Raw genomic sequence first — 21,158 nt, forward strand, 5'->3', positions numbered from 1 at the left:
GAATGTCTTGTTCGATAATAAAACTGATACAAATGCAATATTTTTTGGCTCATAATGTCATATTTTGGTCGCAATTGCAATAATACAATATTAACAATTTCCCTCACAGTAAATGCAAATGAATAACACGTTAAAAATAAATTGCAGCCAGCGGGAGGATGTCGCCATCTATCGTTGACGATCGTCACTTCGGGTGTTTCCGTAGCGGTGTTCGGCAACGCTCGGAAGTCAACTGCGAACGTCGTCATCACTACAGTCTCCTCTTCAGCAGCAGCATCTCTGCTGCATCCTCACAAGGCACCTGCGAACCGCCGCCATCGCTATGTTTCACTGGCCGTGTGCGTGACGAGGGTTGTCTCTGCAGCTTCTGGCGTGGAAGGAACACGGTGCTGCATCGCTGCGGTGACCGTTGAGACGGAGACCTCCGACCGGCTGCATTCTGTCTTTGACGACCGCTATGGCGAAAATGATGACATCATGCAACGCAATAACAGGTGAGTGTGGAACCGTGGCTTTTCTTCTTCCGCTGAAGAGGACAATGGCGTTGCTTTGCGCGCAGACTTAAAATAATCGATTTGAATATACCAACGTTATTTTTGGTATATAGCCGTTTAATAGCATCAGCGTCATGGTAATTATTCAAAATTAACTGCGCATTTCCAGTTATTTTTCACAGTCACCGGTTTACTATTTGATTAAAAATTAACTAACCTAAAGAGCTGAATCTAAAGTGAAAATCTGAAATGACATCAAAAAGTGTTTCTAATTGAAATACATTTCTGTCCAGGGCTGCTTCTCCTACTAGGCAAACTAAGCAACTGTGTATGTTCACCCCTGTTATCCGTGTAAAAACATTATCTTTATGTTCATAGGATGAGCCAAAAGTCAAATATTCTAGCCATTTTTATTGTAATATTTAATATGTCATGGTTTTCTTTAAACATAATGCGAGCTCTAACTACACACCCATACACTGTAAAAACAAATATTTACTCTATAAAGCATCTGATGACTTTTAATCTATATTTTTCAGAATTTCTCCCTTTTTTAAATGTTGATGCACTTTATTTCCCCACATGTAACTCTGCATCGAATCCTGCTACATTACAGATACCATTAAATAGCACAACTGATTTCCCCAGACATTTTTTGTAGTGTATTTTGTCATTCACTTTTAATACTTTTATCTATTTACGGCGGTAAAGTATGACATCATATTGTTTCTGTTTACTTTTTTTGTAGTGTCAAAACATACTGGCATAGTTACCTATTTGACTGATGTCTTGGATACATCTCTTTCTCTCTTGCCTTTGACATAACCCTATAATGTAATTTCTGAAGAGCTAATATCCTGCAGTTAAACCAACCACACATGTTCATTATTAGTCCTTCCTCGTGTCTTACTTAGGTGAGAAGATGGCACCTCCATCTGTCTCTCTCATTACTGACAAGAGAAGCCCAACGAACGGCCACAGCTCTCCCGCCCGTGTTGGAAAAGCTGGTGAGTGATTACATGAAGTCACGTTTCATAAGACATTTGAAGTGCATCATGATATATTTACAGTTTTTTATCAAAAGAATCAAGTTTACTGACTGCGCTCACCAAAGAAATCGACCTTAGTTTCAGTTTGATCCAGCGTATTAATATTAAGTGCTGTCTTTTTTCCTGCATCTCTTCAGAGAAGAAGCCTCAAATAAACGGCTATGCCTCCCCGTCACATCTCGCAGCCCATATGCCAAATGTCCATGCTGGTAAACAGAGTACGTTCTCTTTATTTCGGATGAATCCTCATCAATATGCGCTTTAATTTGCTGTGTCACATGTCTCCCAGCTCTGGAGGGATACACGAAGACAGACGACAGAATGCGTTTGGCCAAAGAAAGACGGGAGGAGAGAGAGAGAAGCCTGGGTAAATGCTGATGAGCCCTCCAGTCTTCAGATATTCATGTTTGTTCCTCATAAAAGCAATGGTTTCAGATGACATCTATTACATCCTCATCTCACTTTAATTGCCCTCTGAAGCATTTTGCCCAACTGTAGAAGTTCACTGACTTCCTGATGTGATCGTTTTAGTCACCACAGAGCAGTAAAGGACAACTGTCCGCAGAAGTAGGTCTCCTCTCTTACATCATCTTCCTTTCTTGGCTTTTTGTCTGCAGGATTTCTTTCCCCAAAAGTTATAGGTTGGAAGTCAACGCCCAAATTCATGCTAATGTAATCAACATGAGTGTAAAATATACACATTTGAAGGGCATTAAAGTGATTATGAATTGGCGTTACTTGGTTAAATACCTGACAAAGAGAATGCAGACAGGGTGGAACAACAAAAAGGAGAAGGTCAGGGCAGTTCATGTTCACGAGGCCAGATGGTTTGGACATGTTGAGAGGAGTGGCAGTGGAGAGTCGCTTCCTCAGATGTTGATAAACTAGCTTCCATTCCATCTGCATAAGATGTTTGGCCACTAGGGGCATATTTCCGCTCAACTACACAAAGACAGCGCCTCATTCAGGGTCAATAAATCCTCATCCATTTTCGTTAATCTTGTCTCTTTCAAGCGGCCAGAGAGCAGTTGATCAGGGAGAAGGAGCGCAGAGCTCGGCTGCAGTACGAGCGCACAGTGGAGGAACGCTGGAGGCGACTGGAGGAGCAGAGGCAGAAAGAGGAGCTCCGTCGAGCGGCAGTGGAGGAGAAGAGACGACAACAGCTCGAAGAAGAGAGGGTCAGATTTTAACTAAGGGAACCAGTGAATACAGCCTGTGGCTATTGTGATTTATTTTTATAGTCAGATTATCTGATATCATCTTCTCTGTTTAGTCTTCTTGAATACATGATGCAGACATTTTAGAATTACATAATGATTATAAGGTCAGTCGGGTGCCTAGTTTAAATTCCTGCTCCTGTGTCCAGGAGCGGCTGGAGGCACTCATGAGACGCTCACTGGAGCGAAGTCTTCAGCTGGAACAGAGATCCAGGCGCTGGGGTCGAGGCTTCCCAGGTGAGGGCAGGGATGCAGAAAATACTGCCGCGGCTCTGTGAAGCATGACAGGATGTGGCTGCTTGGAACCAATGAAAGTGCACTTTCAGAATTAATTTGAATTTTGATTTAGCTTCATGTGAATGCTGTGCATGTTGTGTGTTTCAACCTTATTTGAGACATGATCAAAACATTCATAATGTAACGCAGCAAGAGCTCAAGTGACGCAAACCAGTTCTTCAGAAATACATTTTAAATTGCTGTCATTTTTAATATGTTGCAAGTCATATTTAGGTGACACTACCAACAACAGTCCATTAAATGAAGTACAATATTTAGTGTAATAAAACACAGAAAATGTAGATGGCTATGTAGTTATACATTTCTATATTTATTGATGTTTATATTTTGAAATTATTCCCCAATATATGAATTTATTTTTAGAATAAAAATAATAATTCCACATTTATTTCTGTATATATTTCCTCATAACCATATTTTTAAAAAATGTTTCCACATCAATTTTTTAATTCTGTTGAGAATGCAGGCAGATATAGTCCAATTTTGCTCAATATGTATGTTGCTCTTATGAATTATCATATGGAATATATAGTGAATTTAAAATGCATTAATGGTGCTACAATGGCCTCCATGTCTTCATCAGCTGTGTCACACATTCCCAGGTGTGTTGTGCTTGGCTGGTGAGGAAGCATGAGCAGGTTCTACTCATGACAGCATGTAGCATCTTCACTGGCTTCTATGTGGCACCAGGCTATCATGTCAAACTTTAAACGGCAATGAAGATGACATGTTTCCCCTGGTGGATCCACTGACCCGCATCTCTCTACAGTTTGACCAAGTGCTCGATGAAACTATTGATAATGCTCTGCTCTGCTCTGCTCCAACCGCTGCCTAGGTGACAGTGAGAATGCCCCACTCTCTTTTTCTGCTGCCTCCGCCCTTCCCCATGGCATTGCATCCCCCCTTCCTGCTGTCAGCGAATCTGGTAATGTTCTGCCCTCCTCCCCTCCCGGCTGTATCTCCCCTGACTTACAGTCCCAATAGTTTCCATGTGTCCATTGTCTCTTGGTGGGTTGAGTTCTCAACCTTGACCAAAGGCAAATTGGTTCCTCTGTTACGTGCATGCACGTTTTTAATGCCTCATATATAAATGTGAACAGTGAAACAACATCTTTAGAATTAATTAATACCACAATATGTTAAAATGAGATTAAATGTGTCAGTCAAACCTGAGTCTCATCGTGTAACATTTTTATTAAAATCCTTCTAATGCTTAAATCCTTATTCAACAACCAAACTAGACTCTATAACATTCATTTTTATTTTCTGAACATGTTTACTCAGAAACACATTTGTATTTCAGCTTTTGACTGTAACAAGAGCTTCAGCCGTTGCAGTGCAATATGGGACTTAGTAGTATGAGAAGTGACATAACAACAAGCATCTTTTTTTCCTTATGCTTCGACTTGACATTTTTGAGGTCAAGCCAAAAACACATACGTAACCCAGACATAAATAGACCACACTCCGGAGGGCTGTAAGCATTATGATGTCACTGGTTACTCAGATGAGCTTCATGTCTAGCATCGTGTCCACATTGTGTGCTGAAGTTCTGAGGTTTGATAGCAAGGTCAAGGTCACTCCTTTCATCAGGATTTTAAGATTTTGAGGCGTGTACAGAAGAGCCCTGTATCCTTGGAATTGTGCTGAATCTCCAGCCTCTTTTTTTTATTAGCCAATATTGCATGCTGGGAAATGGAACCGAGGATGTCCTTGGACCGCGGCCTAGAGAGCATTATTGCTGACTTCTGTTGGCATAGCAAAGCTATTTCACTCTTAGTGTCTGTGCTTACAAAGCGGGTAAAATGTATTCTTAGTTATAGTAACGCTGAAGATGAAGCTTTATTGTTTCCGAAAAACAAGCATTTCTGGACTTCCTCTTTGTGCGTGTGTGTGCGCTTCTGTTTTTTCTCATTAATCAACCTCTGGATTAGGCGACTGCAGACCTCTTAGTAATCACACACAGGCTGAAGAGCATCAGATTAAAATGACTTAAACACTGGCTCTTTGTAATCACTTGGCTCTTCAATAGCAGAGGAACAAAGTGTGACATCATCTGAAATAGAAAAGCATCTGAAACAGATGGATTAATTGCCTTAAAATGAGCTGAAATAACTGCTTAATATAATAAGACGAATACATGCAGGGAGTTGGAAATTCTGTTTTCCCTATGGGTAGTAGACACACAAGCATCTTTTATTGCAGCTTCTGTTCTCCAACCATGAATAATTTTCGCTCACATTCGCACACAAATTAACACTCTGCAATGTGGCATGATGCCTTGAGCGTGTTCCAAGTTGGACTAATCCAATTTCCAAAAGAAAAGAGTTGTAGTGAAGGGAAGTATGAAATGAAATGTATCCAAATTGCGCATCAAAACATGGCTGGAGGCCACTCTTTCACTGTCAGGACTTGTCTTGTACAACTCAGTGTGTGTTTGTCACGGCAGCCCCCTGCAGCCCGCACAGATCACCCTTGTGCAACGCTCGCAATCCCGCGGGTAGCAACAGAGCCGGACTACAAGGAGGCTCCCAGTCCACCCCCAATACTCCCAAGGTCAGACGCCACTTACTTTCATGGTTTTGATCTTGAACTAAATATACGTATCCCTGCAGAAAGAGCGTCTTCGCCGAGAGAGAAGGACTGCTTCACCCGGCTGTGGATTTGTCACCAGAAGATCGGAATCTCCGGCGAGTGTCACCAAATACTTGGCTTCTCCCACGGCATCCAAGTGAGATCATTTGGACTTAATTGAATTAGGGGCTAACTGGGGCATGTTGTGTTTTCGGTCATGAAATCCTTATGGATGGAATGAAGAAACTATTATGTATTGCTGCAGATGTCAAGATAAATGCTTATTTAAGCCGGCGCATGGTGTGTTAGTTCTCCTTTCAGCTATAGTTTATAAAACTATATTTCATTTGTTTTGTTGTTATTAGCTAAAAATGACTTTAAAAAATGCCAACAGAAGGTTCATTTGATACTGCTGGCCTGGTTCTCCTGAGGTCGATTGAGGTCGCATCAGGTCAGCAGAAGTCAATAGCTGTTGGCTGACACTGTCATCTCTTTGTTATTGGCGCAGAACTCACACAGACAAAACACAACAAATGAATGAATGATTGTGTTTAATACATTAATTTCTACACATCTAATGTTCTGTTTTCATATTTCCCTCCAGGTTGGTGTCATCACAATTCCGTTCCCAGTCTCCCAGCAGCACACACCAGTACAACTACTCCCCCACACGGCACCGTGGAGATTTGTCACCAGTTGAGAGAAGAACCGACAACAAAAAAGTCGGAAAGAAGAGTCCAGGCAACACCTCTCCCCTTGTAAACAATCACGCAGTTGGGGTCAACAAAGCCAAACAGACGTCTGACAAACGTCTGAAAGGAGAAAACTGTGAAATCAGCCGCTCGCCTGACAGAAACGACCTATCCGCCAAAGTCGAATCACCACGGAAGATGATCGAAAGCAATGACAGAGAGAAGAAAACAGGTAAAATTTGTTTTAGCAATTGGGTCAGGAACATGTAATATGTCTCACCAACACTTGAAATACGAACCGTTGGTCTCCAACAACTATAAGTGAGCGCCACTGACTGCAACTTCCAATGAGAATAAAAGAGGAAAAGGTTTCGGTAAAGTCACAGCCGTTTGCATGAAAAGTTACATCATGTGCTGCAACAGTTAGGAGTATATAATAATCCATGACTTTTTATTTTGGTTGTCTCTGAATTTGCCTATGATTTTAAAAGAACTTATGAAAAGATATGAGTTATGTCTGTGTGTCGGTAGATTCAGGGAAGGTTGCTGCCGGCACAACAAATGCAGAAGAGGCCACCAGGTTGCTTGCTGAGCGACGGCGTCTGGCTCGAGCTCAGAAAGAGTTGGAAGAGAAAAAACAACGTGAACAAGAGGCGGAGGACAGGTGAGTTTCTCTCGCTCAACGATGGCGGGATTCACCCTTCAAATGTCTTTGATTGTCCAGACTGAAGGAGGAGCAGCAAAAAAAGAAACTTGTTGAGGAGCAGCAACAGGTCGAGGTGAAGTCTCAGCAGCTGAACGGTGTGGAGAACAAAGTGCAAGATCAACAGAAAGTGAGACAGGAAGAGGAGAAACGACAGCAGGAGTTGCTGGAGAAGGAACTTCAGATCCAAGCTGAAAGAGAGGTTAGTTGTTTTGTGTTTAAACTGCATCGGAATCTGTCAAAATAGTCTGTACAGAATATGGAAATTGAGATTAAAAGTCTGATTTTTTTTTTATATTTGTCAGAGAGAAAAAGCCAAAAGCCAAGCACAAGAGGAGGCCGAGCGTCAACGGCTCGATCGAGAACTGCAGCTGCAGCATGAAGAGGAGGAGAGGCAACTGAGGAAAAAAGTAAACTAAACCTGAAACCGAAGATGAGCAGGTGTCTGATTCTCTCTTCATTTTCAGAGAATCGAGGAGATCATGAAGAGAACAAGGAAAGGTGACGCTGACGTGAAGGTACTATAAAGAGACCGCTCAGCTGCTCTTCGCTCTCAGACGCCCCGCTGCCTTTTGATTTCTTCTTTTTTCGACCTTTATGCCCGAGCTTTGACTTTTTCTTGTTCTTCTTTATTTATTAAATTCTAAAATTGCTGACATTGCTGTCCATTTGTCAAAATCCTTGCTGTGCCCCATTGAATCCAGGAGGAGTCACTGACAGGTTAGTGAGTAGTTCCGCCACCGAGCAAAGAGCACAGTTTGCTTGTTTCACCTTCACCTTACGAATGAATGGCAGTGGAAGAATGTTTCACCGATTTGGAGCATGCATATCGAGCTTTCATCCCACACTTAAAAGCTGCCAGTCACTGTGCTGCTTCAGCTGCAACTCATACATGTGTATATGCCGACCTGAAATTGATCAAGCATGTCGTAATGTTTGGGCTTTGGCTGATACATTTGCACTGCAGTGGGGGTTCTGCACCACTTTCTAGGTCATGGCTCAGCTGCTAAAGACTTTTTTTCCCAGTGCCATGGGAACTGGCTGTATAATTAGCTGCTGAATGATACAGCTTTCTCTCTTGGGTTCGGCTGTGGCGCGTGAGCTTCATTTGAACTGTAGGCTGACAATTGAAAATCATCACTGTACAGTATCTTACATGGTAATTATTGCTATTCATCCGAGTCCCCTTTATCCGACGCATTCACACTTGTGGACACCAAGGTATTGTCACTGGTGGATAAAGATGAAGGAAGATAGTGCAAGTACACTTTTAATATTTTTCAGTTCTTCCTGTTCAGCTCTCTAAAATTAAATAACTGAAGAGGCACTGTGACTGCACATACCTCTGCCAGGTCTCTAATTTACATCCATACTGACACCAAGATTGTCAATATATTTGATGTTAAATATTCTGAGTGCAATGAGCTGAAACGGTCAGCTGATGGCAGTAGTGCAAAGGCAATCTTGTGACACACACACATTTAGACATGAAGAAGAATGTGCTCTGCAGGCGAATGAGCTTCAAAATGATCTTATTCTTTTTATCATCGTCACAAAGTTGATTCACTACAGTGATTCAATTGGATGTTGGTTTTTACCAAGTCAAAAGTTTCTACTGTTTCAACTGGACTGAGTCACGTGACCAGATGTGCCTTTCGCTGCATTGAAAATCAGTTCTAAGCTAGCCCATTTCCAACCAACCGTTATACTCAAAAACATTCAACAATTTTGGTGTTATTCTGTTTACAAACAAACAAACAGAACAACATTACATAACCTTCGCAAATTTGTAATAGTGGAGGTAACAAAGGCAGGCCTTCTTTTCCTCACACTTGCCAAATAAGATCCAGCTTGTTAAAGTTGAAGCAACTGGATCGAGTGCATTATCTGGAAAATGCATTCATGCATTCCTTGGTAAACCACAGACACTCCTTTCCCGCGCTCCACCCATAAATCCTATTCATGGAACACAAGAACATAATCGGTAATAATTTGCCCAACCCTGCCACAGGCCGACACCCACACTGTCAGCAAGGATCCGTCTTAATACCCTGATCTTAAAAACTTTCACTGGAGTATTTAAGCAGAAGAAACGTAAGTGGATGTCGACTCAGCTCAAATAACGCCCACTCAATTCTTATTTTACTATTCACAGGAGATGTAGAGACAAATCAAAATAATGGCCAGCAGAAAGAAGCTGCCACCCAGAAGGGACTGTTTCAGTTGAAGGAAAATGCCACACTGAATGTGAAGATGAAAGAGCAGAAAGAAGTCAAGGACGTAGCCGTCACACAGATGGACTGTCAGAAGAGTGAGAGTGCTGATGTCGCCCATCAAGGGACAAAACAAAGTGTGCCTGTGAAGAGACTGGAGACCAGACAAAGCACCAATGAAGTAAATAAAAGGGACAAAACAGATCAGCATCAGGAGAGACGAGAAGAGATGAAGATGAATTTAAACCAGCAAAACAGAGAGTGTGTGAAAGCCAAAGAGCAGATCAATCAAGCAAAGGCTGCAGTTGTGCAACAAAGGGAAGGCAGGGTGATGAACGGAGTGGTGAAGGGAGAAGCAAATGGCTTGAAGAAGAGTGAAGAATCTGCTGAGATGAGCAAAAGCCACAGCTTGAATGTGAAAGCAGCCACAGTAGAGACCCAGCTGAAGGTTGTTAGTGCTCCTGTGTCACCACAAATCATGCAGCTGCGGCCACTGGATGTGAAGGAAGCGAGCGATGAGGTGCAATCCATGGAGGTCAGGTGAGTCACCCTCCCAACTGCTGAGCTCTCTAGGAATTAAAATAGTGTCTTATCATTTTAGCCCACCACCTAAGGAAGAGCTGGTTTCCATCCCAAAGTACTCCTCTGTCAAAGAGATCCAACACAGCGGCGTGAAAAACAGCTGTGCTCTGGACGACTTAATGGACCTGACCGGAACCATGACCTGCAACCGATCGTCTTCAAAAATCAGCATGGGGGATTGCAACAAGAACCTGATCGAGGGCGTTGTAAGCTCATTGTCAGAGTCAAAGGTCATCAAGCCCGCACGCCCATCCTCAAATAAACTGAATAACCAGTAGAAAGGCCTTGCTAGATAGCCAACGCTTGTTTTGTTTCCTATGCTATGTGATCACGACATGAGAGTGAAGAGAGCCATAATTATTCTTAAGAAAGAAGTTCTTGTCTTCCAACCCAACTGTGAAAGATTTCAAATGTTCTGTTTTGTCTTTGAGGTTGAAGAGCTTAACAGGTATAATAGGTAAATATATATAGTCTCAATTTATGTGATTTAGATAATGAATTAGTCTCAGATTGAGATCCTTTATCAGAATATATTTTATGAATAACTCTGACGTGTAGCACTTTAAAAAACATTTTCCTTGACTCATTCCTCGAGCATCATAGTCAATCCCACATTATTTTTATTGCCATTAACATATGAATCCTCTTTATTAATCCCATGAGGAGAAATTCCAAAATGAATTTGTCTCTCAATTCATCAGTTTTCATGAAAAGGCGAATAATTTTAAAGCAAGATGATAATGTGTTAGATTATATTAGATGCTGCCATTATTATTTTGCTTTTTCTGTCAAACCCATCCAACCATACAACACCTCACAACAACATCTGCTGTACTTCTTATGTTACGTAGTATCAAAGCTCATTACAGAGCGCAGATGTAAATAAACAGCATGTCAAGAAATTCTTGAATGCTCCTAATGCAGAAACCAGCCAGATTGTGAACTAATATTATATTGTAAAAACAAAATGCAACAGTCATACGTAGCATTAGTTTCATATCTACATGTATTAAAGCCGTTTGAGTGTTAGCTACATGTTATGGACACGTATGTCCAGCTGCTACTAAATATTAAGTCCTAATAAGTAAATATATTTAAGAAAGCCTGAAATGCCTTCAAAAACTGTCCAGAGTAGCAATATAGCACCGTGCAATGAATGTATGAATTTGCTGGAGCAAAGTGAATGCAGAGGGCTGTTCGAGATGAGAGGTGAGATTTTACTGTGCATGGTTGTAATGTACATGATGATCTTCAGATAATAAAATATAAAATTTGTTTCTGGATCTCTTGTATTTTTTTGGGAGTTATTGTTGAATTGTAAAAACCTCTTTTTGACTCAAGAGTTATAAATCATATGATCAGAATTTTTAAGGTACTTGTTGTGGTGTTCACTCAAAAACGATACCACACACTTTCATGTCCTATTACTTGACAGTACAAGATATAAACGACATATGATATAAATGATATAAAAACCTTAAACTTGTAATCGAAAAGCGGCAGCGCACTTCGCAGCTATCACGGCCTTCCCTCACATGCAGCTCGCCCTCCAAACTACAGGCGTCGCACTTGCGTGAAACAGCAAGCTCAAGAATTAGACATATGACGACGACGAGCAGCTGCACAGATCATTATCGTCGAATGAGCTAGTTGTGCGGTGAGTAAGCGCTCTTATAGTGATATGCGGGTTAGTGTTTATATTTAATATTTATTTTTAATTCGAAGCGGGTATATTGGCTCACCTACTATCTCAGTATCTGAAAGTGGTCGCCATGTTTCTTGCGAGGCTGCAAGAAATCTGACGCCTGTTAGCATTAGCCGAGCATTTCGCTTTCGTTACATAAAACCGTTCAAGCCGAGATAGATATTTTACTCGACCTGACATTGATTAACTGCAATAGAAACACAAGCCCTTAGCAGCTTTACTCACTGGTTATTGTCCAAACAAATGCCCATAAATGGTATCAATGGTTGCCCCATAGGCTGTGCCGAAGTTCAACTGTTTGTACACGCGTCATATTGAAACTGACCGCTAATGTTGAATGTTAGCGTCTATCAGAGGTGTTTGAAATCATATTAACCTAAGGTTCTTTTTTTTTACTGCTAGTTTTTTTTTTGTGTGTCTGGGGCCTAAAACGTGTTTGGAGAGTCGTTTTTAAAGTACTGTAACATGGGCTGAAAAGTGTTTCAAGTTCTTTCGTGTTATGTGTTTTTTTTCTGTGTGATTTACTGCTGTCCTTTTACTGTCGCCAAACCGTTAAGTGTAGGTTTTATTCGCACCATGTCAAACGAAGATGAATTACGTGTGTGATGTAGTATCGCATGCCTATCATTGTGTTGTTTCGGTTACATGCAGTATTATTCTGCACAGCACACCCATCCAAATTATCCTGTGTGGACATACCTGAAGATCAAGTTTTCCTCTTAGTAACATCCTGGCCTGCCCTCTGTACACACGAGGTGCAACAGAAGTTCATGAAGTGTATCCGTGTTGCAATTATGGTCTCAGCTTGGGTTTTCAGTGAAATGGGTATTGATTTCCCGTATTCAGTTCTGTTTTATAGTTCCTGTTAATAATGGACTACAAAAGACGGAGAAATATTTTTGTTGTGAATGGAGAATTTGGAACACTGGAAAAGTGCCTTAACTGGACATTGGCATGATTCTCAAATCTTTTTTTTTCTCAGTGTAAACTGGTTGCTTCTTGTGTGAAAATGGTGCGACCAAATTTTGGACCGCCACGCTTTAAGCCAAGGTAATGCTTGAGTGTCCCGTGTGTTTTATTTTGCAGTGCTGTGTTATAGTATTTGCCTAATTTAACTGTATTTTGTCCTGTTAGGCCCTATGGAGATGATCATGACATGGGATCAAGTAATCAGGATTACAAGAGTAGAAGAGAGGCTCCTTTTAACGGAAGGGAATCTCGAGGTCGAGGGCGCCCCCTCTTTACTAAACGGTTACCACTGATGGAAGAGCACAGAGAGCCACGGTTTAACCACTGGCGCTCCCAGAACCAGGACTCCTTTCGGTCATACTCCCCAAAAATGGAACCACATCAAAGGAGGCCAATCCGCCCTCTTTACCCACACCATCGGCAATCCTCACGCAGTCCCCCCCGTGGATCCCTGAGTCCAAGGGGCCGTCCTTTTCACGGTCATCCTTCAGATCACAGGTCACCCTTTCAACGACGCTTCCCCAGCCACCAAGGCTCCTCTGACCGTGGGTCTTTCAGGGGCCACCGTAGGCCACCACCTTTTGAGGACGACCAGAGAGACCCCAGAAGGGATTTCGGTCCTAGAGAGAGGACCTACGACCATCCTGGTCACGGAACAAAGCGTTGGAATGAGCCTCCACTTCACAATGGTCCGTCTGGCTCACAGAGGAGCCCCCGAGATATGCAAGGGAGAGGCCCATGTCCTGAGAGGTACAAAAATGAAGCACCTATCCCAGCAGGGTAAAATGAGAAAAGAGAAGTACCAAAGCTGGCGCTTTTACTGGTTAAACACCTGTCAGTCGTGCACTTACTTCAACGGTGTAATGGGGCCAGGCTGTTTTTGTGCTGCCGGATTATTTCATCTGTATTTGCTCTTTGAGAATGCAGTACACCTACCTGTGTCAGTCATCGCAGTATTGAAGGGGTTTCTTTAAGATAGTGTTAGGGTTTGGCCTCCAACTTAAACCCGCTTTGGCTGTGTCATTGTAATGCTTTCTCTATTGTCTGATGGGTACGCAGGTGGTCATCCGAGCAAGATTCCAGACGGCATCATGGTTCCATGGAAAGGCAGAGCAACAGATCTCACAGTAGAGAGAGCTCTCAAGATGATCAGCACCACCAGACCCATTTCAGATCCCCATCATGGAAAAGCGGTCCATCAGAAACGTCATCCTACAACCGGAGTCATCCTGAGGGGGAAATGACTAGACCACGCAAGAGGAGAATATCTGAGATCAGCATTCCCCCATCGAATCCCGCATTGGAGCATGACAACCCCAAACTGCTCAGGAGAGAGAGACCACAGCTGTTTAGTGCCCCCAGACCATTTGGTGGTAGACCCCTGTCACTAAGGGAAAAAAGTGTCCTTGTTAAGAGCAGACAAATGAGAGCAGAATCCCTCATGGCCATCAAAGTACGCCCTTTCATCAAGCCAAACCCCCCCCTTGTTAGCTCCAACTGGCTGGGCACTTCCAGTGCTGTTCTTGCTCTCCGAAAGAAGCGCTTCCAGTCCACTGTTGTTCCCCTCAAGAGTGTGAGCACAAAAAGGCAAAGATCAGAGTCCACATCTAATGACAAAGGTGACTCTCACTCGTCCTCCGAGGAATCTGACACTGGGAAAGATCAGGTGGAGTTTCGGCGCTCCCTGAAACCACACAGGTACGGTATTATTCTTCTAACACTGATGATGGTGATTGGGAGTTCAAGAAAATGTCACTATTTGAAATGGGTGCCTGATCTGCAAAGTGGATATCGCTGGGTCAGTTGATGAAAGGCAACTCCTGATTTCCATTTCCCTCTTCAAGCTGTTTGATCATAGCTTCAGGTGGCCGGGAGCTTGGCTTGTGTTGGCACACACAGTGAATGCAAACAGAAAATGTTACGGAACAAGACGGCTGTGAAACCAAAGGAGTTCCTCTTGTGCTTGTTGCCCACATTCAGTCCAAAGCGTGACCAAATGTTAGGTCTATGGGGGAGCACAGCTGTCACCAGCCCCACTGAAAAAAGACAAGATTTGCCACCTTTTCACCCAAGAGATAGACGTCAAGCCGTTATTTACCACCTGCCACAAAAGTGTTTTTCATCAAGGGGCGACCAGTGCCAGGGACAGCACAAGTAAAGGATGTGGAGAGGAAGTTGTTGCTCACCCAAGTTGATGTCATCACACCTCAGTCTTTAAGCCGTTAATTCGTCAGATTCACTTCACCTGCATATGTTACTGATAGAAGAGGTTGAACGCCCCTAACAGCAAAGAGATATTTCAAGAAAAATGGAGCCATTTTAAAAGAACACGGCCATGCCCATCAGGCACTGGGAGTCAACCCTGCGTTTTCTGGGTTTTATCCGATAAAACAGTGTAGCATTCACTGGATTTTTCTCTTCCTGATGTCATGTCTATCGCCAAAGGGAGAAACCAACCATTTCAAGAGTATGGACGGAAAGGATCACGATTGAGATCGATAGTGCATGAACTTACACCCCTGCCAAGCGTTTTATTCCGATCACTGCCCCTATGACCTGAAGATGCTTTATTTCACTGACATTGTGCAAGACGAAGGCAAACTATAAATGAAACCTAAAGAAAATATTTCAGCTCCAGCAGCTTATAACGAGTCTGCATGGCCTTCATTTCAATTTAATTGACACGTACGGCCACTTCAAACTGCTATTGCAAAGAGATGAGGTCAAACTCTGGCCACAAATCCTTAAATGGTATGAGATAATGGCACAACAGAGCACGACGACGACGACGATGGGGAAAGTATCTTGATGTGGTGCTGCGTTTTGACATGCGGTGTAATGCTGACTCTTTGGGAGAAATTACCAAGGTGAGATTGGAAAGGCCCATGATGCCGAAGAGAAATTCTTCTGGAGGTCCCTGTCAAAATTCAAGGCGAACCTTAAGACCTGGACGACAAAGAAACCATAGCGTATACACTCATCAACCTCGCGGGATGTTTGTAATGACGGTGCTCCTGGATGTTTCCTCGTCTGGATCACGATCACAGCACCTTGCTCACCCTATCAGATCTGAGGACACATCTGTTTGCAGTATTCAAACAGATCTTGGATTTAAAACTCATGGTTGGAAAATTCCCCAGGAGCGTCAATTTAAACCAAGACTGGAAGACTAAACATCAGTGGCTCATCATGAACACACACAGTGAGAGAGATGCGCAAAGGATGTGCTGAAGAAACTTCTGCATCTGGAGAAACCAGCAGGCTGCTAAACATAAAGGCCATAACAAAATGTCGGAAGAGTGTGATATTTTCTCGTCCCCGTCTCTTGGAAGCAGTCATTGAAGCGCTCTAACACTCAGCAAGTTACAGAGGAGTGATCAGATTGTTTCAGTGAGCAAAGATAGAAGTGCAGAAGCTTGGACAGTCCTGGGTTTTTGTAAGTACCCACTGTGATGCGTGCCTCTATCGTTTCTGCAAAACACTGCTGTTTTAAATGCTTAGCCCTAACTGGGATTGTCAAGTTTTTATTCACCCACTTGCTGGTCTGTTTCGACACCCGCTGAAGGTTTTGCTCTGGCTGTCCTCAGGTCGCCCCCCACCGAGAAGCGAGACCTGGTTGTGTTGTCTCACTGGCCCCCAGGCCCCAGCACTTCTAAGGAAGACTCGCCTTCAAAGGATCACAGCCCTAAGTCGAAGAGTGGTGAGTTGCTTTCTCGCCTTTGCGTGATTAGATCATCCCGGAAGACAGTCGCTCAGTTATCTCAACTCGCAGCTCGTGTTTCAACTTCGGATGATGACTCCAGAGATGAGCGATCACCTGAAAACAGGAAACGGGGATATTTGGATAAGAGAGTTTTTGGGTAGGTGATTTCCTGTTATTTTCCTCTTAAGAGTTTTATTTTTGCACTTCATACACAATATATCTGGCTGTATTGTCGGCCATTGTTTTAGATCAGATAAAGTGGCCTTTTTTAGTCACACAGTGGGGACATTTTAACATGCCTTTGTGTAAAACTGTCTCAACTTAGTAGCTGTTTCTGCTTGACTGTGTCATGCAGGGTGTTGAGTTTAAAGTAGGACTTAAAGTAGGTTTTAAGTTGCATGTTTTAAAGGGATATGTAATGGACTCTCCTGTGCCCACTTCCTTTCCTCCAGGAGTCCATTCAACGTGATGCAAGACCGATACAGATCTGGAAGGCCATTCCGAAGGCCAGGAGTGGGAATGGGGTCCGGATCGATGCAGGTAATTTAAAAGTGTGGATCTCTGGCATTGAGCACCCTGCTGTGGTGTTGATTTCAGAAATGTTCAGTCGTTTCCGCTTGACGTCATGAATTTCTTGGGTCTTTACAGAGGCCCAGATACTTGGGAGGACTCAGGAAACCACCACCACCAGAACTTTCGAATTTTCGAAGGCCGCTCATGGTGAGCTGAACTGTAGAGACTCTGTGCATTTCATGTTGGACTCAGGATGTTTGTCCATCCCTACAGGAAAGCTTGGTGACTCGCCCTTTCCCAAACCAGAGGCCAATGTTCCAAAAAAGCTTCAGCATTATGAACAAATACCGCAACATGAGAGTGATGCGCCAGCGTGGCCCTTTCAGCCGGGGGCCCAGCCAGCGCTGGTGATGTCTGAGGTGAGTGTGGGTCCTTTCAGCAGAGAGTCATGAAATTTTTTTAATCTGGACTGTCGCACCTGACCTAAAAATGTTTGTTGTGTTTCACAGATCAAATATGCGCAACACTTTGGAAGAAAAGAAGTGACAGATCTGCAACATTGTGGATTCTTGTTTTGTTGAGTCCTCTCCACTGTTGCAAGTGCTGGTCCCTTGTTTGAAATTCAGTACCACTGGGATGTGCCGGAGAGGTCCTACTGTAATAAGTTGACATAATCTGTCATTGGACTCTTGTTTTTCAAGTATTGTCAATAGTAAGTTAAGCTTTTACACAGAGGCCCCTGCTGAAGCCGCTGTGTTTCCTGACGCGATTTTTAAATGGTACAATAGTTTATCTTATTTAAGGAGTTCAACTCTGAGCAATAGACTTTATTTTGGGTGTGTTGGTTTAGAAAAAAGTGAGGTTCATGTACATTTTTTTATAATGTCCCCTTCTGGATTTAGAATAAAAGTCTTAAATCCTTTGTGCTGTGTCTTCATTCGGAAGGCTTGAACTGAAGCGATGAGCTCTTGAAACTGACTGGGGAGTCGAACTCTGCAACCCTTTTACTCAATTCTATTAAAGAGGTTGCAGTTGGGCACCGAATCTGAACCTGGACCTCAGTCCTGACTTGCCGATCTACACGGTTTGGACTTGGTCTATTTGTAATGATCTGACTCAATTTATTTTCTGGGTAAATCCTAAGTCAATTTGCAACCTTACTGTTGTCTCATGTATTTTTTGTGGCCATAAATTCGAATGAGTAGTTGCAACTATCCCTTCTTTTATTTTTTTTTACCTTTCCAAACTGTGGATAGAATCTTCTTAGAACTCATGTGTTGAAAATGTGATAATAGCTGATACCTGCTGCCGTGAAGTGAGAAGAGCCTTGCTGGTGAGGAATGGACTGGCAGCTGTCATCGAGCCGTCTCTGGTCTTCTGAGGCATTTGCTCTCCCTCTGGTTGTGTAACTCCTTGTCCCCTTACCCTTGAATCTGCCCCTCCTCCACCCCCAGTGGTATCTGGGAGCAGCTGATCTAAACATAGTGTACCCCCTCCTCATCATTGCGCGCCCTGCCACCACAGCGAGTGACAATAGCCAGTGACGGCAGATGCTGCTGCACTTCAACGCCTGACAGTACAAGGTGAGCACGCACTCACGGCAGGTCATGACTCCCCCCAGCTGTAATCTGGTAATTGGATTATTATGTTTACTAATGATCATATGTATATATAATCTGCCTCGGTGCTCAGGCATGTGTTGGATTGTTTTTAACCTCAGTCCGGGCATGTGGGAGACAGCTGTCCTCCATTGTTGCACCGACAAACTTATCGCAACACAAGCTGTTGGCCTGAACAGCTTGTGTTGTTTTTAAAAGTTGTGTGCGGCTCTGACTTCCACTTCTGATCGACTGACTTGCTCCAATCTGTTGTTTGTAGATGTAGTGAGTTTGTCTGTCCCCGTACACACTTGTGTTCCTCTCTGTCGCCATGGGCAACTATAACTCAGCCTTCCTTCCTGGTAAGCATGCTATGTCCGCCTTTTCACTTATCTGCCCTCAAATCATTTCCTCCCCTGTTATTGAACCCCACAGCTACCCTGGGTTTTTGGGTTCTAACTTGTAGTTTCCGGGTTGAAGGCATCGTAGACTTCAGTTTCATTTCACGGGGATCTGGGTGGGGAACAGCTGGTCTGTTTGCAGCGCAGTGCCAGACAGTGATGGCGGAGGTGAGACTGGATGAAGGCTACATCACTAAAAAGTCCATAATCGTCTTCCCAAACTTGATCTCATGGCTGACTCAGTGGTCACCAAGTCATCTGCTTCTGACCTATATGCAGCGTCCAAGATCAGTGAGATCATTGGTTTGACGAAGCGATGACGGATGATGGAGCAGCTGTTGTCGTCCTGGAAGAGGAGCAGTTACAGCAGCTTGTTCCTCAGACTGGCCAACTACTCTGACTCCAATAGTGCTACTGTAAATATCCCTGTGAGTGAAGTTTAAACCCACGCAAACGTATAATGCATAATATTATCACTCTGTGTAACCAATAAAAGAATTTCTGAAATAATAATGAGGAAATACATTTGAAAAATGCCTTCGAAATAAGAAAAAAATGGAAATATATTTGGTATCATAGTCAATTTAAATAAATGGAATAATACATACAGTAAATAAAAAAAAACATTTTTTTCAAATGTTGAGTTTTTAAAAACGTTTTGAAACATTTGACCTATTTTTAAATTCAAATATTTCAAGCCAATTGTCATCAAAACTGACACAAAATGAAGTGAACGCGAGTGTGTTTTTTAATACTGGGCCCGTGACTTAGCGCATGGTGGCCAGACGGGGGCGCACAATGCGCAGATCCGCTTTAGCGTCAGCAGTCGTAGGTCAACTCTGGGACCGTGGTGATTGTGCCGTTTTGATACTGCGACCTAGGTGACCCCTGGTTGGTTTGGCAGAACCCCCTGCTTTGCTTTTGAACCGTGAATTAAAAAAAATCTAACACGTGTTTCTTGCTTTTCTCTCCATTCTGTCGAAGAAACCGAGGAGTTCGAGTCAATTGTATCGATGGCAGAGAAGCTGAACGAGCAGGTACCGGGGCCATGTGACTCGCTGGCTTCATGTTTAGTACCAAATTAGCAAATATTTGATGAGTATAACTTCACCACTGAAAGGAAACTTGGCCCGCAGGTGATGCTCTCGATGGAGGATGCGCAAACAGAGCAGGGAACCGCTGAACCAAAAGAGAACCACGAAGAAGAACAGTCGGAAAACATCGTAAGAAAGTTCTTCTTAAGCGTCGTTAAACGTCGTTTCAGGTCTCTTCCCTTTGGTGTCTCTCAGAACGGAGCTAAGGCAGAACGTTCCTCGCCCACAAGCGAACCTCCCTCCTTCTCCTCGCTTTTACCTCTAGCTTTATCGGCGGTGCTTCAGTCGAGGCCTCCGTCAGGCGCGGAGTCTGATCCTGAACAGAGGAGCGCAACGGAAGCGGCACCGCGCCGTCTCGAGCGTCTGCAGACGGAGCTGCGTGAGCTGAGGAGCCAGTTCGAACAGATGAAGACTCAACACAAGTACAAAAAGATCAGATCGTTTCTTCTCGAAGCCTTTCAATGAGAATTTCAAGTGATGACTCGCTAGTTTTGTCAATCTATCGCTCTCTTTTAACGTGTTTTTAATATCTTAATAGCTATATCTTTAATATCTTAATATCTATAATGGATTTTAAAATATAAATTATTATACATGTTCTAAAACAAAATAAAAATCTAAAATATATATAAATATATATGCTGCTACCTCAAATAATTTAATTTAAATTGTTTCGTAAATGAATGAATAATGTTATTCAGGAAACTATTTTATTCACTAGAGACAAAAACTGGTCAGTATTCTTAAATTGAAATAGACATTTCAATTGTATTACTTGTGAAATGAAAAAAAAGGAGGAAATTAACTGCGAAGTAGCTGTTTTCTCATCTTTTCAAATTAGATTTATATATCTTTTTATTTTTATTATTATTTTTTATTTTAAAAATCCTAATCCATCAGTGTAGATGATTAATAATGTGATATTGTCAAAATAGCAGTGTGGAACCCAACACATTTGATTCAAACATTTAACAAAACATTTAACTAAGTGAATATTCTCTAATATTCAGGCGTCTCTTTTTGTTCTCTCTCAAGCAAAGAAATCAAACTGCTGATGAATGAGCTCGACGAGGAGAAGAGAATCCGCTTGACCTTACAGGTCAGTCGTGCATGGCGCTTCATGTCTACTATTCTTCCCATTTCTGGGAAGAATTCTGGAAGTTTATTCTATTATTCTACCGTCATGTATCAAAGCTTTCAGTCGGATGTTCAGATTACCTTCCATTTTGTTACAGATGGAGATTCAGAGAATGAAGAAGCACATGTCCAAGTGAACATCTTCTGGTTCCATGAGCCAAGTTCTTAATAATTTGTTGTATATTTGTGTAATAAATGTTGATTTTTCTAAGCTTGA

The 21,158-nt window shown here is 42.7% G+C and overlaps 3 protein-coding genes across 9 annotated transcripts; all 3 read left to right on the forward strand.

Moving 5' to 3' along the window:
- Nucleotides 1-213: 213 nt before the first annotated feature.
- On the forward strand, nt 214-11,043 carry LOC128748552 (MAP7 domain-containing protein 2-like). Of its 6 annotated transcripts, XM_053847442.1 has the most exons (18): nt 217-297; nt 365-494; nt 1,409-1,501; nt 1,681-1,761; nt 1,833-1,910; nt 2,558-2,721; nt 2,910-2,997; nt 3,893-3,982; nt 5,507-5,613; nt 5,673-5,788; nt 6,236-6,555; nt 6,855-6,987; nt 7,048-7,228; nt 7,332-7,436; nt 7,494-7,544; nt 7,731-7,746; nt 9,182-9,779; nt 9,841-11,043. In XM_053847442.1, the coding sequence occupies exons 2-18, from the start codon at nt 458-460 to the stop codon at nt 10,097-10,099; spliced, it is 2,517 nt and encodes an 838-aa protein (XP_053703417.1). In that variant the 5' UTR covers nt 217-297; nt 365-457; the 3' UTR covers nt 10,100-11,043. The 6 variants fall into 6 exon arrangements, with proteins under 6 accessions (XP_053703418.1, XP_053703420.1, XP_053703421.1 ...); XM_053847443.1 differs by having other exon boundaries at nt 214-494; nt 1,681-1,752; XM_053847440.1 differs by having other exon boundaries at nt 215-494.
- Nucleotides 11,044-11,391: 348 nt separating this feature from the next.
- On the forward strand, nt 11,392-17,633 carry si:ch211-114c12.2 (uncharacterized protein LOC336578 homolog). Of its 2 annotated transcripts, XM_053848046.1 has the most exons (10): nt 11,392-11,478; nt 12,509-12,576; nt 12,661-13,245; nt 13,555-14,193; nt 16,083-16,195; nt 16,268-16,355; nt 16,651-16,738; nt 16,847-16,918; nt 16,985-17,130; nt 17,221-17,633. In XM_053848046.1, exons 2-9 carry the CDS (start codon nt 12,536-12,538, stop codon nt 17,120-17,122), a joined length of 1,764 nt encoding a protein of 587 aa, XP_053704021.1. In that variant the 5' UTR covers nt 11,392-11,478; nt 12,509-12,535; the 3' UTR covers nt 17,123-17,130; nt 17,221-17,633. The 2 variants fall into 2 exon arrangements, with proteins under 2 accessions (XP_053704021.1, XP_053704022.1); XM_053848047.1 differs by lacking the exon at nt 12,509-12,576 and having other exon boundaries at nt 11,401-11,478.
- Nucleotides 17,634-19,629: 1,996 nt separating this feature from the next.
- Nucleotides 19,630-21,078, forward strand: si:dkey-71d15.2 (SH3 domain-containing kinase-binding protein 1). The gene is made up of 5 exons (XM_053846440.1): nt 19,630-19,747; nt 19,847-19,933; nt 20,000-20,226; nt 20,840-20,903; nt 21,040-21,078. The coding sequence occupies exons 1-5, from the start codon at nt 19,724-19,726 to the stop codon at nt 21,076-21,078; spliced, it is 441 nt and encodes a 146-aa protein (XP_053702415.1). The 5' UTR covers nt 19,630-19,723.
- The last annotated feature ends 80 nt before the right edge of the window (nt 21,079-21,158 follow it).

The sequence above is a fragment of the Synchiropus splendidus genome, chromosome 17, assembly GCF_027744825.2.
Source record: "Synchiropus splendidus isolate RoL2022-P1 chromosome 17, RoL_Sspl_1.0, whole genome shotgun sequence".
Taxonomy (NCBI): Eukaryota; Metazoa; Chordata; class Actinopteri; order Syngnathiformes; family Callionymidae; genus Synchiropus; species Synchiropus splendidus.

Coding starts and splice junctions, on each gene's coding strand:
- LOC128748552 (XM_053847440.1), top strand. CDS start 458: ATGGCGAAAATGATGACATCATGCAACGCAATAACAG. Junction 2,722..2,909: donor AACAGCTCGAAGAAGAGAGG/GTCAGATTTTAA, acceptor TCCTGTGTCCAG/GAGCGGCTGGAGGCACTCAT. Junction 5,789..6,235: donor GCTTCTCCCACGGCATCCAA/GTGAGATCATTT, acceptor ATTTCCCTCCAG/GTTGGTGTCATCACAATTCC.
- si:ch211-114c12.2 (XM_053848046.1), top strand. CDS start 12,536: ATGGTGCGACCAAATTTTGGACCGCCACGCTTTAAGCCAAG. Junction 13,246..13,554: donor AGAGGCCCATGTCCTGAGAG/GTACAAAAATGA, acceptor ATGGGTACGCAG/GTGGTCATCCGAGCAAGATT. Junction 16,196..16,267: donor CAGCCCTAAGTCGAAGAGTG/GTGAGTTGCTTT, acceptor CTCAACTCGCAG/CTCGTGTTTCAACTTCGGAT.
- si:dkey-71d15.2 (XM_053846440.1), top strand. CDS start 19,724: ATGGCAGAGAAGCTGAACGAGCAG. Junction 19,748..19,846: donor CAGAGAAGCTGAACGAGCAG/GTACCGGGGCCA, acceptor CTTGGCCCGCAG/GTGATGCTCTCGATGGAGGA. Junction 20,227..20,839: donor CAGATGAAGACTCAACACAA/GTACAAAAAGAT, acceptor TTCTCTCTCAAG/CAAAGAAATCAAACTGCTGA.